We start from the raw sequence: 15,159 nt of genomic DNA, 5'->3' as shown, positions 1-15,159 counted from the left end.
CTCTGTATCTAGTTCTTAAAGATTCCCTTGGTGGGGGAGGGGAAGAGAGTCCACAGAGTCCTTTGGCTCTACTGGAGAAATACCTCAAAATCATATGCCCTCAGCTTCCTTAATTCACACTCAAGGGAACTGAGATTGCAAGGTGTGAACTTGGCCCAGCCAATACAAGGGATTAGCATTGGAGCCAGTGCCACCCCCGAAGTTCCCAGATACTTCATGGAGCCCACAACAGTCTAGAACTTTTCATGGCACCAGGATCAATGCTGAGATGTTTGGACTCCACTGACACATCACCTGTGTTTGCTCCGACAGGTGCACCAGCTCCATCACTAGCTCACATACTAGCATCTTCTTCCTAGTGCTTATGTTTATAGCCATCTTCTGGAAAGTTCTCATAATAACATGTAAATCTATAAAGATTGGGAGGTGAATCATGCTCCCTGAAGTTGTGTTCAGTATAACTATAAGCATAGGCATCTCCTTATCCTTTTTGTAGGGAATGGAGTACATTTGAATATTCATGTTTTATAAATGAAATAGAATTGGGAAGTAAGTTCCCCGAAGCATGTAACTAGGCAGACTTGAAATGAAAATTCGAACCTAATCTAGATTTCTTCTGAAAAGGCTGTGTCACAAACTGTTTCAATTTTAGGGTGTGTCTAAACCTAATACCCCTGTTGATATATTTGCCTCTGATGTCTCTCCCTGAGTGTCTGCTGGCCTGTGATAAGCAACTGGAAATGAAGGAATATTGTAACTCTCAATTTCTCATCATTGTTCAACTGCAAAATGAATTTCTTTTCTGGATAATGTTTTTTTGAGAAAGCTGCAATTGAACATTTTCAGTATGAAGACTTAGCTGTCAGCATTCCCTAATTAGAATAAAAGACAGCCTTTTTTCCAATATATTTTTGATCTTATTCTAGCACTAGTGCTAATATTTTCATCAGTGCATCTAACACTGTGATTGACTAAGAGTCACTAGTGCCAGGCACTGAACTAGGCTTTTATTTATGTTGCCTCATTTAACTCTCACAATACCTGGAAGGTAGGTGCCACTGTCTCCATGTTAGTAATAGGGAAATGGAGAATCAGAAAGATAACATTCCAAGTCATAATACAAGTAAGTAGTAGATTCAGGGTTGGAACCCAGATTTGTCCCACTCCAGAGCTCTTCATGACCCCACTTTCTTCCATCTTTCTCTTATTCAGACTGTAACAGTCATCTTTATAGAATTTTCATGTATTACTTGTAGTAGGTATATTACAGCCTTCTCAGGTGACTCAGTGGTTAAGAATCCTCCTGCTATGTAGGAGACATGGGTTCAACCCCTAGTCTGGAAGATCCTCTGGAGAAGGAAATGGTAACCCACTCCAGTATTCTTGCCTGGGAAATCCCATGGACAGAGGAGCCTGGTGGGCTATACAGTCCATGTGGTTCCAAAGAGTTGGGCATGACTTAGTGACTAAACAGCAACAACAACAGCTATACTACAGCTTCTCAGCCTATTGGTATAAAAGATTCTTGTTTACTTACTAGCCACCTTGACATTACAGGACGAGTTGTATATGGCGAGCTACTGACAGTAAGATATGGTGTCGAGAGGGCATGTGGTAGGTAGGTTGCTCAGTGTCCCGCCAGGAATTGTCCCAAGTCTGTGGTAGCCAGCTTAACAAATTGCCAGTAAGGCTCCTGAATCTCTCAGCAGATCTTTATCTGTTGGTTAGGGAACTCTGTTTTAAATATTTACACTGTAAAACTTAGAAATTTTCTACAAATTAGTTTGTCATACATCTTCAGCTTATCCAGCTATATACATGTCCTTCATATCTGTTCTAAATGATATTTTTTCAGTGTCTACACTTGATAGTGGAGCCAAGTTGTTGGGTCTTGGAGGCCAGACTGAATAACTGTTTATTCAAGATATTAATAGAGGATGAGTAGGCAATGGCACCCCACTCCAGTACTCTTGCCTGGAAAATACCCTGGACAGAGGAGCCTGGTAGGCTGCAGTCCATGGGGTTGCTAAGAGTCACACACGACTAAGCGACTTCACTTTCACTTTTCACTTTCATGCCTTGGAGATGGAAATGGCAACCCACTCCAGTGTTCTTGCCTGGAGAATCCCAGGGACGGGGGAGCCTGGTGGGCTGCCGTCTATGGGGTCGCACAGAGTCAGACATGACTGAAGCGACTTAGCAGCAACAGCAGCAGAATCCTCTTAATGTTCAGGGCAGGTGGGATTCAAAGAATCAAAACAAATAGAGTCAGGAGACCATGAGTTCCTTTTGAAACTGAGAGCACAAGCAAAATACAGAATAATTGAAATCATGAGTTTCCTCACATGAAACTGATCTTAGGGACTTTGTTAATGTCTAGTAGCTTTAAGTGCATGGTTATAAAAACTTAATATTAAAATCATTTGTTGAAATCTGTTAGGAGATAACTATGCACCTTGCTTTAAGGTATGTATGTTTAATGAAGAGAGGACCCCTGGCAGTTACAAACTTCTTTGGTCACCTTGCCCTGACTGCATCAGCAATTTCCATAACTATTAGAACAGCAGCTGATTCATAACAGCATTGGTGGTCCTGTGTAACCCAACCTGAACTACCATCTTTCATTCTTTCCTTTTGCAAGCCATCTGCTCCATCCAAAATGGAATTGCCCCAACCTACTACACTGGCAAGCCTCTGAGCCTTTGCCCGTGCTATCCCCCCACCAAATACTCTTTCCCATTTCCCCAGTCCACAGGTGTCTACCCACTCTTTGTAGCGCTTAGCCAATGCTGCCTTCTATGTCAAGCCTACCTTAGTCTCTCCATATGAAACTAACTCATCTTGACTTCTGTATTCTGAGAGAACCTTAAAACTATATTTTAGTATTAATTAAATTTTCTGCCTTATATTACAGTAGTTTCTTGTATTTCATTTTCTCCCCAATTAGACTATAGAATCCTTGAAATTAGCAATCTACTCATATTCTAGAGGCATCAATAAGAACCTTTGATGCATCTGGACCTTACTATTGTGCATTGAATCAAAGGTGATTATTTCTGCTGTAATGCCTGCCTGCACAAACACGTGCATATTCTTATAGAGGACTAAAATCTATAGACCTTGTAGGCCTGCCTTACTTTGTGCAAACTTGTTAAAATTCTGGAGCTCCAGAGCTGCCAGAGCTCTGACTTTTTAAATTCAAGGCAGAAAATTAAATCTCAGTTGAATATCCTTTCTTTCAAATCCTAATTCCATCCTGAATTAATAGGGTTTGGAAGAATTCCATTTTTGATCCACCACAAATACCTCTACAAAAGTGAGTTTAACCAGCAGAACTAAGCCTCTCATCCTGTTACAATTCTCTACCCACCTTAATTAAAATGTTAAAACAGCCAGAAGTCCTTTTACATTCAGCTTTCAAAGTTATCAAAATTGTCACCTTTTATAGAAACCTTGTGGAGATGTTAGCCTGAGAAAGAAGCATAAATCAAGAAACTGGCTAAGTTAGCCAGTAGTGTTTGAAGGAAATAGAGTTCACTGGTTACAAAATAGTGAACTTTGAGAGACTGAATATGATTTTGAATATAGTGTGCTATATAAACATTCTTAAAGCTATACTGTATTAACAGTGCTATCTTTTGAACTTAAAAAAAATTAATTGTAGATACACAGCAAATTATAGACTAGTAGAGGGGTCCCATGTACCCTTCGTCCAATTTTTCCCAGTGCTTGTATCTTTCATAATTATATAATTATAGTACAGTATCAAAACCAGGAAATTGAAATTGGTAGAATGTGTGTCTCATTTTATCATGTGTGTGGATTTGTGTCACCAGCACCACTGTCAGAATACAAGCTCCCATTAGCACAAAGATCCCCCTGTGTTAGCCCGCTATAGTCAGAGGCCACCCGCACAGACACCCCTCACCCCAGGCAACCACGAATCTGTTATCCATCTCTATAGTTTTGTCATTCGAGCAATGTTAATGAAATGGAATTATAGAGTAGGTGTCATTTTATGAGTGGCTTTATTCATCAATGAAATTCCCTTCAAATCCATTAAGTGTAACAGTTGTGTGTTTCTTTTTATTGCTGATGAGCAATAAGTAATCATTGTTTTTCATATTCTGTGTTTCTTTTTAATTTTATCTATTTTGGTTTGTTTTATTATTGTTGCCTTTTATAAGAAAGTGTTTCCTGGCTATTGTTCAGGATGGCAAAAGCTATAAATTCTGAAGTTCTGAAAACTAAGAACTGTAGTTGGCTGCTGACTTCTGAACCGTCTATCACTCTGCCGTCATTATTCCCACTGTGTTGCATTATTTACCCTGCTCTCCCTTCAGGCCGTGGGAGATCTTACTTCCTAGATTTGACAGAAGCCTCCACCAGAAGTATCTATGATGCTTCCTGGAGGAGGTGGTGGTTGCCTTAGTTGTAAGCCATCAGCTTCTTGTAGGTTGAAGGAAGGATTTTCAAAAATGGCTTCCCCTCCAAGATCCAGAATGTAGCCTGTTTTTCAAGGCAGGATTGGCCCACATGTGTGAAAACCCCTTGCTGGTGAATGCTGAACATCTGCTGTCCCAGCTCTTTACTGTTTAGTTTCCTGTGGCATTGGAAATAAAGGTGCATGAAACCAGTTTTTGTTTTGTTTTGTTTTGTTTTTTTACACTGAGGTTACATTCCAAAGGGAAAGATAGATAATACACACTCAAATAAGACATAAATAAATATCCAGTGTGATGTGCTGTAAAATAATTGTGCAAGCCCAGGGGATAGACAGTCTTGGTGTGTTGGGGAAGAAGAGGCTATTTCAGATACAGAGAGCAAGGAATATCTGAGCCATGTTTTAATACTGGTTGAGGCCAGGAAGGAGCCTTGTGTAGACCTGGAGCTGAATTTACTGAACAAAGAAAGCAGCAAGTGCAAGAGGGCCTGTGACAAGAGAGAGCTTGGTGTATACCAGGAAGATCGAGGGCTAGAGTTTAGGAAGTAAGGTAAGAAGAGGGAAAGCCAGGTCAAGGATTTCAGAGTCTCACACAAACATCCCTCACACAAACATCCAGGCAATGTAAGTCTTTAAAACATCTAAGATTTCCTTACATGGCAATCTATTGATCTCAAAATGAAGTCTTGCCTTTAATACCACACATGATATATGTGAGTGTATGTATGTGTGTAAACACGTGTATATATGGCCAATGTTTGCCACTTTGGAGTGGTATTTGGGTCCCCACTCCCAAATATCCCCTCAGTTAATAGCACATGGAAGTTTACCTTTGGGGATAAATTACTGATGTTAACCTAACTCAAATACCTTAAGTTGGGACTTTAATGCTCTTCAATTTAATGGAGACTCCTCACCCTCCTCTCAACTTTAGTAATATCTGTGCCTTACTTGGGGCACAGTCCATTTTCTCCCATAAGATATAATATTCACATACTTGTATTCTCCTATTCTATAGACTAGAAGGTTGTTGAGGGCAAAGACTGAACCCTGTATATCTCTTCATCACTATTATAAAATTCAGTGCCTTGAATTTAGGAAGTAGTCAGTGACTATTAAACAGAAATCAGTGTACCTAGGGATGTTTGTTTGTTTAAAGAATTTTATAGAAAAAGGAGAATTGTGTGTGAGGTCAAGGAGTACTGAAAGGAGATACATGGACAGTGCTGGGAAAGAGCCTGCATGTGCAGTGAGTGTGGTGGAAAACAAACACGGCTACCTTACAATTTTCCTGGCAACCCAGCCTGTTAGAACACAGAAATCTCTTTATTGCAAAAGCATTCAAATGTTTGTCAAAACAGAATTTGCCCTATATCTCTGTTCTCAGAATACCCCCTGGCCTCCTCAGAATGTTGATACAGGCAATTAATGTCATTTTGAAATTGAAGCATTTGCTGCTCCATGCCTTCTCTCTGCCCTGTAGGTGTCTCAGGCATAATAAATATGAGCTCCGGAAAATCACCAAGGCTCTTGAATCAGCAAAGGTCATACATGTTAGTAGATAACCATAGTCTTTATGTCATATTAAACAACCCAAGGAGAGTGACAAACTATGAATTCCTCTTATTGTAGCGTCTATGTTTTTCAGATGCTACAAATTTGAGTCATAGACAATACATAATCTGTCTGGAAACCCCAAGTTGCTGGCTGTTCTGCTGTTGCTATGGAGAGGGGGCACAGGCGCCTGTCCCTTTGTGCCCTGAAGAATATGGTGGCCCTGTTGGGAGAACAAATCCAACCGTTACTCAGTTTCTTCTTCATTTCAAAGCAAGGGTTTCTGAGCCAACCTTGGTGTGCCCTCTCATATTATAGTTACTAGACTGTTGTACATTTTCCCTCCTTTCTCTTCCATCAGATTGTCAGTTCCTTAAGGGACCAGTCTATCTTAAACGTAGACTACCCAGAGTACATACATATAGAGACAGATGTGTAGAATTGTGATATGAAGGGGAAAGTAATATTTTTAAAATATACTAAAACTGTTTTAAAAACTTTCCCAGATCCGTGATGTTTACATGGTCCAATATGAAAAAAAACTAAAGACCAAAATTCAGTCTGTTATCTGTGACGCAAACCAAAGAGAAATGGTTAATGAAGTATCTCTCGGACAATGTGAAAAAAAAAGAAAACTTACTGAAGATAAACTGAATAAGCTTCGTGTAAAACTGGCAGTATTATTGCAGAAGCTTCAGCTGGTAAGTAGTGAAGTGTTGTTTGATTAGTAGGAACACATGCTGTGGAGAGAGCCCTGGGCTGACTTCCTCTCCTGACATCGTCGTCCACATACTGAGTGGACGGGTCACTTACTGTAGCCCTCACTCTCCCTAAGACCTGCAAATCACAAATAAATGAGCCTTAAAAGTACAAGTTAGAACATTGTTCAAAGGCCTATTATTTTTTCCCTTAAAAAAAAATCAGAAGCTTTGGGCTGTTGATATATTTCAATTATTCTGTCTTTTCATTAGCTTATTTCTGGTAGGAATTTAAAAAATTTTTTTTCAGACAACTGAAAAGATTTTAATTTTTATCCTAATATATAGGTTAAAAAATAGACTTTTCTAATCTTAGAGGCAAGGTTAGAGAAATCAGGAAATATCATGTAAGTATGAATTGCTGTTCCTCTTGTTTATTTTTATGTATTTAAATACATAAAGAATTGGGCTTCTGTGATATATTGGGTCAGTAAGGAACAGTCTGTCTTTGATTACAGTATACAGAAATGCTGGGAAGAATCTATCAAAAATTCAAATATATATAGCCAATGTTGAAAAAGTCTCTCTGTAGATGCTAAAAAAATAAATTGTGAAATCAGCAGTGAGCCCAGGAACTATGTCTGTGTTGTTCAGCTTTTCTCGGGGTGTAAACAAAGGTGGTTGAGTGGGACTCCTAGGAAAGATCCCTAAGAGGGGCTCAGAGAGCTTTGTGGAGGCCCTCGGGGCAGGTCTGTGTCTGGAGCAACTTGTCATCGCACACTCAGCAACGTAGATCGTGTTGCTTCCCCAGCCCTGGGGGTGGACACCGGCACACTCCTGGGGCTGCTTCACACCCAGCCTTTGGCTCAGATCATTGTCATGGTAACCTGGAAGATCCTTAGATATCATAAAACCTGCTTTAAAAATATACGGAACAGGGTCTGAAGGGGGAGAAAATTGTCTTGGGCTGCACAGAAAATTCTGACATCGGCCCTGAGTCTGGGACAGGAGACAGGTCCTTCCTGGGCCATGCAGGGTGAGAAGGCAGGAGCTGTCTCCCACAGAGTTCGGCCTGGAGCACGGCCTTGCTGGTGAACCACGATAGGGTTCAGTGATGCCTGTTGTTTCCCTAACAAGAAAAACTATAAAGACCAAAGTTCTTCATCACAGTAATAGAATACGGCTCTCTATCAAGAAAGTTCATAAAAACTATTGGGTCTCATAATAGCAAATCTGTTCAGCTAGGAAAAAATTAATGAAAGAATAGTAGTTTACTCTTCTTTCTGTGTCAGACCCTAAGTTTCCTCAAAGTAACCAAAGTAAGTATATCATCTCTAACTTAATTTGCTTTATTCACAAACTTTAGAAAAGAGGTGAAGGGCTTTAGCCACATTATGTGAAATGCTTTATCCAGTATTGCTGGAGAGGTGCTCAAAGGGCTCCTGCTTTCCCTAGTTGAAATTGCCATTTTCACTGCCTCTGCCTGAGCAACTACGATGGAATAGAGCAGAGACGAGAGGTTAAATGGACCTGGAGCAGTCTGTTGGGACAACTCATGAAGAAGCTGAGGACAAGAACCAACCTGGAGTCCTAGGAGGAAGTCTGGCCTGCTGCGTAGAAAGCAGGAGCCAGGGAATTAGACCAGACTGAACAGGCTGAGAGCTGTTAGTGTCAGAAAGGGTCACACAGGGCTTGCCTCAGGGTCTGTGAATATTTTGAAACCCTAGTGAATATCAGCATCATGGAAACCCATCTGCAGAAACAGGGTCCTAGTTACAAAGCTGGAATGCAGTATAGTACAGACTTGTTAGAGGGCTGAACAAGTCTAGGGCAAAAGGAACAAAGCAAACAACACATTTAATGGAACCAGATGAGGGATGGAGAGACTACCATAGTGCCAGATACTTGGAAGTAGTGATAACATCAGGATTATTCCCGAAAGGTCCTTCCTGAAAATTCTCCTGTCCATAAGCTCAGTTGGAGAGCAAGTTGATCCTGTGGTTGGACCTGGGGGACTGTGATTTAGGGAAAGAGGGAGCATTTGTCCAACTGTTCATGGATCAAGAAACTCAGGAAAGGAGAGCTTGAGATTACCCCAATAGAGTACTGAGAGAAAGAGGCAGAGAAAGGGAAGGGGGGACAGATCAGGGCAGCAAGCCGAAGGCTATGGGGGAAGATGCTGCAGAGGAAAGAGGAGAAACAGAGAAGTCAGAATTTGCCTACCCATCTGTTTTGCCTCTAAGACTCAAAATTCATGGATTTTAAGATGGAAGTTCAGTTCAGTTCAGTCGCTCAGTCGTGTCCGACTCTCTGCGACCCCATGAATCGCAGCACGCCAGGCCTCCCTGTCCATCACCATCTCCCAGAGTTCACTCAGACTCACGTCCATCGAGTCCGTGATGCCATCCAGCCATCTCATCCTCGGTCATCCCTAAGAGGAGAGCCTATAACACACACAGAGAGACAAAAATGAGATGAGTAGGGGCTTTAGGAATATGACAAGTAATTAAATCAAAGGGGAAAAAAAAAGACCACAGTTAAACAACCTCCACTACAGAAGAAGAATAAAAAGATCCAAGGTCCTAACCACTTGTGAACATAAAATGAGATTAAATGCAAAATCATTTCAAAAGGTTAAAAGCATTATTCAGATGCAAACTGGGTTTTGTTGCTACATGATTTGTAGGGAAGACTGGTCCAAGGTCACCCAGACAACCGGGCTCAACCCTGTAGCTTCTTCCCCAGTTGTGACTGCTGCTTCTCTTTTCCAGGGTGGTCCAGCCGGAGATCTGGAGCAGATTGATGCTTATTTAGAAGCTTTGCTGAAAGAAGATAATCTCCTTTTTCAGAAGGCTTTTGTAAATAAAGTGACTACAGATACAGGGCATCGTCTCCTTTTAGAAAAAAAGAAAAATATTTCTCAAAATTAGAAGTCAGAAAAGGCATTCCCTTTTTTAAAATGCTAATAAGAAAGGAAGATTTTTTTAAAAGAGAAATCTCCTCTGTTCTTGTTATTGTAAAGTTCACCTTGTTTAATGGTAAGAAAATTTTGTATTTTAAAAATGGAGACTGAGTTATAATTTGCATATTTACCAGTTCTGTTCTGTAACTATTCCTGTTCTTTCAGAAACCATTTCCAGAGTTCTCTAATTCTCATGTGAGCTACTAAGAAAGATATGTCTTTTAGGCTTATATTTTGTTTTCACTAAAAAGATTGTAAAAGCATGGTTCTTAAGAGCAATACTCAAAGGACTACAGAATCACGTCCTTATGAAACTTCAGTTGAAAAAGAAAGACATTATACCCCTTCTCCACTACAGTCAGCACTCAGTAAAGCAGGTAATATACATTCCCAAAACAACTTTGAGATATATTTTATATGATAATTTTATTATTGAGTTAAAGAAACAATCTTCTAGGTATAATGTGAATACATATTACACATATATGTAAGAATTGTACATTTTCCTTGATAACTTTTGTTTAGAAATGTTTGCAACTTTGGATAAAAGCAATAAAACATTTAATAGTTTGTGTAATTGTATAATTTTATTTTTATGTACACATATGTAGTACAATTGCTCCGTCGCGTCTGACTCTTTGCGACCCCATGGATGGTAGCCTACCAGGCTCCGCTGTCCATGGGATTTTCCAGGCAAAAATACTGGAGTGGGCTGCCGTTTCCTTCTCCAGCAGACCTTCCCGACCCAGGGACTGAACCCGGGTCTCCTGCATTGCAGACAGATGCTTTACCATCTGAGCCACCAGGGAAGCCCTGTGATACAAAATTGAAAACAGGTGAAATGGAATATGGTGAAAGTTTTTACCACATTCTTGCCTTTAGCTGCTTAATTACTCTTCTTCAAGAGGCATGCTTTTAACAGTTACTTATGAATTCATCCAAAATCAGTCAATGTATATAAAACTTTATAAATTATTATATGGCTATAAATACGGATGTAATAGCATCCAAAAATGCTGTTGTTTTTCTCCCACTTAATTTATCTTGCCATTTTCACTCCCTCCGCCTGAACAACTATGATGGAATAGAGCAGAGACGAGAGGTTAAATGGACCTGGCACTTAATTTATCTTCAAGATCATTCCATATCAGAATTAGTACATGTAGAACTATCTCATCTTTAAACTGCTCCTTATTATTCCATTCTATAGGTACACCAAAATTTATTTTATGTAAATATACATTTTATGAGGGACATTTACATTTTTCTTTTTTTCTCTTTTATAAGGCTTGTGCTTTTTATTCTTTTTTAAATTAATTTTATTAAAAGTATAGTTGATTTACAATGTTTTGTTAGTTTCTAGTGTACAGCTAAGTGATTCAGTTATACATATATATAATAGTTAGCATTTGTTAATCTCAAACTCCCAGTTCATTCCTTCCCCACCCCTCTCCTCCCTTGGCAACCATAAGTCTGTTCTGTATGTCTGTAAGTCTGTTTCTGTTTCATAGGTAAATTCATATTTCAGGCCCCACCTATAAGTGATACATGGTATCTGTCCTCCTCTCTCTCACTTCCTTTGCTTAGTATGATAATCTCTTGGTCCATCCGTGTTGCTGCAGTTGGCCTTGTTGCATTCTTTTATGGCTGAGTAATATTGTGTCTATTTGTAGCACATCTTCTTTATCCAGTTATCTGTTGATAAACAGGTTGATTCCATGTCTTGGCTGTTGCAAATAGTGCTGCTGTTAACACAGAGGTGTGTGTATCTTTTTGAATTATAGTTTTGTCCAAATATATGCCCAGGAATGGGATTGTTGGATCATATGGCAATTCTATTTTTAGTTTTCTTAAGGAATCTCCATTCTGTTTTCCATAATGGCTGCACCAATTTACATTCCCTCCAGCAGTGTAGGAGGATTCCCTTTTCTCCACACCCTCTCCAGCATTCACTCTTTAGTAATGGCTGTTCTGACTGGTGTGAGGTGGTACTTCATTGTAGTTTTGATTTGCATATCTCTAATAATCAGTGATGTTAAGTATCTTTTCATGTGCCTACTGCCATCTGTATTTCTTCTTTGGATAAATGTCTATTTAGGTCTTCTGCCCATTTTTTGATTGGTTAATTTTTTTGCTGTTGTTGAGTTGTATGAGCTGTTTGTATATTTTGGAAATTAAGCCATTGTTGGTCACATAATTTGCAGATATTTTCTCCCAGTCCATAGGTTTTCTTTTTGTTTTGTTTATGGTTTCCTTTGCTCTGCAAAGGACTCCCTGATGGCTCAGACAGTAAAGTGTCTGCCTACAATGCAGGAGACCTGGGTTCTATCCCTGGGTTGGGAAGATCCTCTGGAGAAGGAAATGGCAACCCACTCCAGTACTCTTGCCTGGAAAATCCCATGAATGGAGGAGTGTGGTGGGCTACAGTCCATGGAGTTGCAAAGAGTCAAACACAACTGAGTGACTTCACTTCACTTCACTTTGCTCTGCAAAAGCTTATAACTATGATTAGGTCCCATTTGTTTATTTTTGCTTTTATTTCTATTGCATCTGGATTCTGACCTCAGAAAACATTGGTAAGATTTGTGTCAGAGAATGTTTTTCTTATGTTTTCTTCTAGAAGTTGTATTGTCTCATGTCTTATATTTAAGTCTTTAAACCATTTTGAATTTATTTTTGTGTATGGTGTGAGGGTGTGTTCTAACTGCATTTATTGACATGCAGCCATTCAACTTTCCCAACACCACTTTCTGAAGAGTGTCTTTTCTCCATTGTATATTCTTGCCTCCTTTGTCAAAGGTTAATTGACTGTAAATGTTTGGGCTTATTTCTGGGCTGTCTATTCTGTTCCATATGTCTGTTTTTGTGCCAGTCCCACACTGTTTTGATTACTGTAGCTTTGTAGTATTGTCTGAATCTATGAGGTTATGCCTCCTACTTTCTTCTTTTTCTTTAGGAATGCTTTGCCAATTCTGGGTCTTCTATGGTTCCATATAAATTTTAGGATTATTCTAGTTCTGTGAAAAATGTAATGGGTAATTTGATAAGGATCGTGTTAAATCTGTATGTTTCTTTGGGTAGTGTAGCCACTTTAACAATGTTAATTCTTCCAATCCAAGTGCATGGAATATCTTTCCATTTCTTTGAATCATCTTTAGTTTCCCTTATTAATATATTAGAGTTCTTAGCATATAAATCTTTCACCTCCTTGATCAAGTTTATTCCTGAATATTTTTTGATGCAATTTTAAAAGGGATTTTTTTTTATATTCCCTTTCTGATATCTCATTGTTAGTATTCATTCTTTTTTCCACATTTATATTTTCTCATCCTTTTGCATTTACATGCACACAACAGTGAACATTCTTATAAATATGTTCATTTCATATGTGTGCAATTGTACTTGTTAAATAAAATTTCAGAAGATGAATTGTTGGGTCAGAGTGTATGTACATTTTATATATTGCCTAATAGCACTTCATAAAAATTGTATTAATAAACACCCCCAACAATATATGAATGCCTGTTTCCTCCCATCTTCACCAAAATCATGAATTATCAAACTCTCTTATGTTGTTAATCAAATAGCTGAAAGTGATATATACTTGTAGCTTTAATACACATTTCTTTCTTTTATTTATTTATTTATTTTTATTTTTTTAATTAAATTGTTTTTTTTATTTTTTTTTAGTTTTTTATTTTTTTTAATTTTAAAATCTTTAATTTTTACATGCGTTCTCAAACATGAATCCCCCTCCCACCTCCCTCCCCATAACATCTCTCTGGGTCATCCCCATGCACCAGCCCCAAGCATGCTGTATCCTGCGTCAGACATAGACTGGCGATTCAATTCTTACATGATAGTATACATGTTAGAATGCCATTCTCCCAAATCATCCCACCCTCTCCCTCTCCCTCTGAGTCCAAAAGTCCGTTATACACATCTGTGTCTTTTTTGCTGTCTTGCATACAGGGTCGTCATTGCCATCTTTCTAAATTCCATATATATGTGTTAGTATACTGTATTGGTGTTTTTCTTTCTGGCTTACTTCACTCTGTATAATCGGCTCCAGTTTCATCCATCTCGTCAGAGCTGATTCAAATGCATTCTTTTTAATGGCTGAGTAATACTCCATTGTGTATATGTACAACAGCTTTCTTATCCATTTATCTGCTGATGGACATCTAGGTTGTTTCCATGTCCTGGCTATTATAAACAGTGCTGCGATGAACATTGGGGTACATGTGTCTCTTTCCATTCTGGTTTCCTCGGTGTGTATGCCCAGCAGTGGGATTGCTGGGTCATACTGTAGTTCTATTTGCAATTTTTTAAGGAATCTCCACACTGTTCTCCAGAGTGGCTGTACTAGTTTGCATTCCCACCAACAGTGTAGGAGGGTTCCCTTTTCTCCAGACCCTCTCCAGCATTTATTGCTTGCAGATTTTTGGATCGCAGCCATTCTGACTGGTGTGAAGTGGTACCTCATTGTGGTTTTGATTTGCATTTCTCTAATAATGAGAATACACATTTCTTATAAGTAAAACTGAGTGCTTTTTTGTGGTTAGAGTTCATTTGAATTTTAGAATTTGGCCTTTGTTCATTGTTCAACTTGGCTATATTTCCCTGCTAATTTATAGGAGCTATTTTTATATTTATATTAAATATTTTATATTTTTATATCTTTTATATGATGTGTATCACAAATATTTTATCACAGTTTTTCATTTTTTCATTTTTTATGGTGTTGTGAGTCATGTGAAATTTTTGGTTTAATTTCATTTATGGCCTCTGGGTTTTTAGTCATATTTAGAGAGTACTTTTCAATGCTAACATTATAAAGAAAGTTTACCTTGCTTTCTCTAATAATTTTGATAATCATATTGCTAAATCTTTGATTAATCTAGAGTTTATTTTGATGTAAGGCTTAAGTTAGAAATCTGACTTTGTTGTGTATATTTAAAGATAGCCATAATAATGAACCAGAATTAACAAACGAATAATCAATCTTTTCCCCAGTGATCTGCAATACCATATCATTGCATGTTAATTTTCTATTTGTATTTGTGCTGAGTTCTAAAAAACAAAAATTTTCTATTTTCTCTATTGATCATTTCATCTTTTATTTTCTTGTTGGATTCATGTTGTTTTGCTGCTGCTGCTAAGTCGCTTCAGTCGTGTCCGACTCTGTGCGACCCCATAGACAGCAGCCCACCAGGCTCCCCCATCCCTGGGATTCTCCAGGCAAGAACACTGGAGTGGGTTGCCATTTCCTTCTTCAATGCAGGAAAGTGAAAAGTGAAAGTGAAGTCGCTCAGTCATGCCCGACTCTTAGCGACCCCATGGACTGCAGCCCACCAGGCTCCTCCGTCCATGGGATTTTTCCAGGCAAGAGTACTGGAGTGGGGTGCCATTGCCTTCTCCATTGTTTTGCTAGGGCTAGTTAATAATTTTATTTTTTGAAATATTCCTTTGTATCCTTGCATGTGCAATTCTCATTCAAA

At 38.8% G+C, this 15,159-nt stretch overlaps 1 protein-coding gene across 1 annotated transcript in view; it reads left to right on the top strand.

The window, feature by feature from the left end:
- Positions 1–10,235, top strand: part of MORC1 (MORC family CW-type zinc finger 1) — a 168,544-nt gene extending 158,309 nt beyond the window's left edge. The window contains exons 26-27 of the mRNA XM_069552938.1: positions 6,505–6,699; positions 9,468–10,235. Of these exons, the coding sequence (XP_069409039.1) occupies positions 6,505–6,699; positions 9,468–9,626 (354 nt within the window). The 3' untranslated portion in view covers positions 9,627–10,235. The remainder of the gene's footprint in view (positions 1–6,504; positions 6,700–9,467) is intronic.
- The last annotated feature ends 4,924 nt before the right edge of the window (positions 10,236–15,159 follow it).

This window comes from Ovis canadensis, chromosome 1 (genome assembly GCF_042477335.2).
Source record: "Ovis canadensis isolate MfBH-ARS-UI-01 breed Bighorn chromosome 1, ARS-UI_OviCan_v2, whole genome shotgun sequence".
Lineage (NCBI taxonomy): Eukaryota > Metazoa > Chordata > Mammalia > Artiodactyla > Bovidae > Ovis > Ovis canadensis.
Note: the sequence above shows the minus strand (reverse complement) of the source record. Positions and strands in the feature narration are given on the sequence as shown.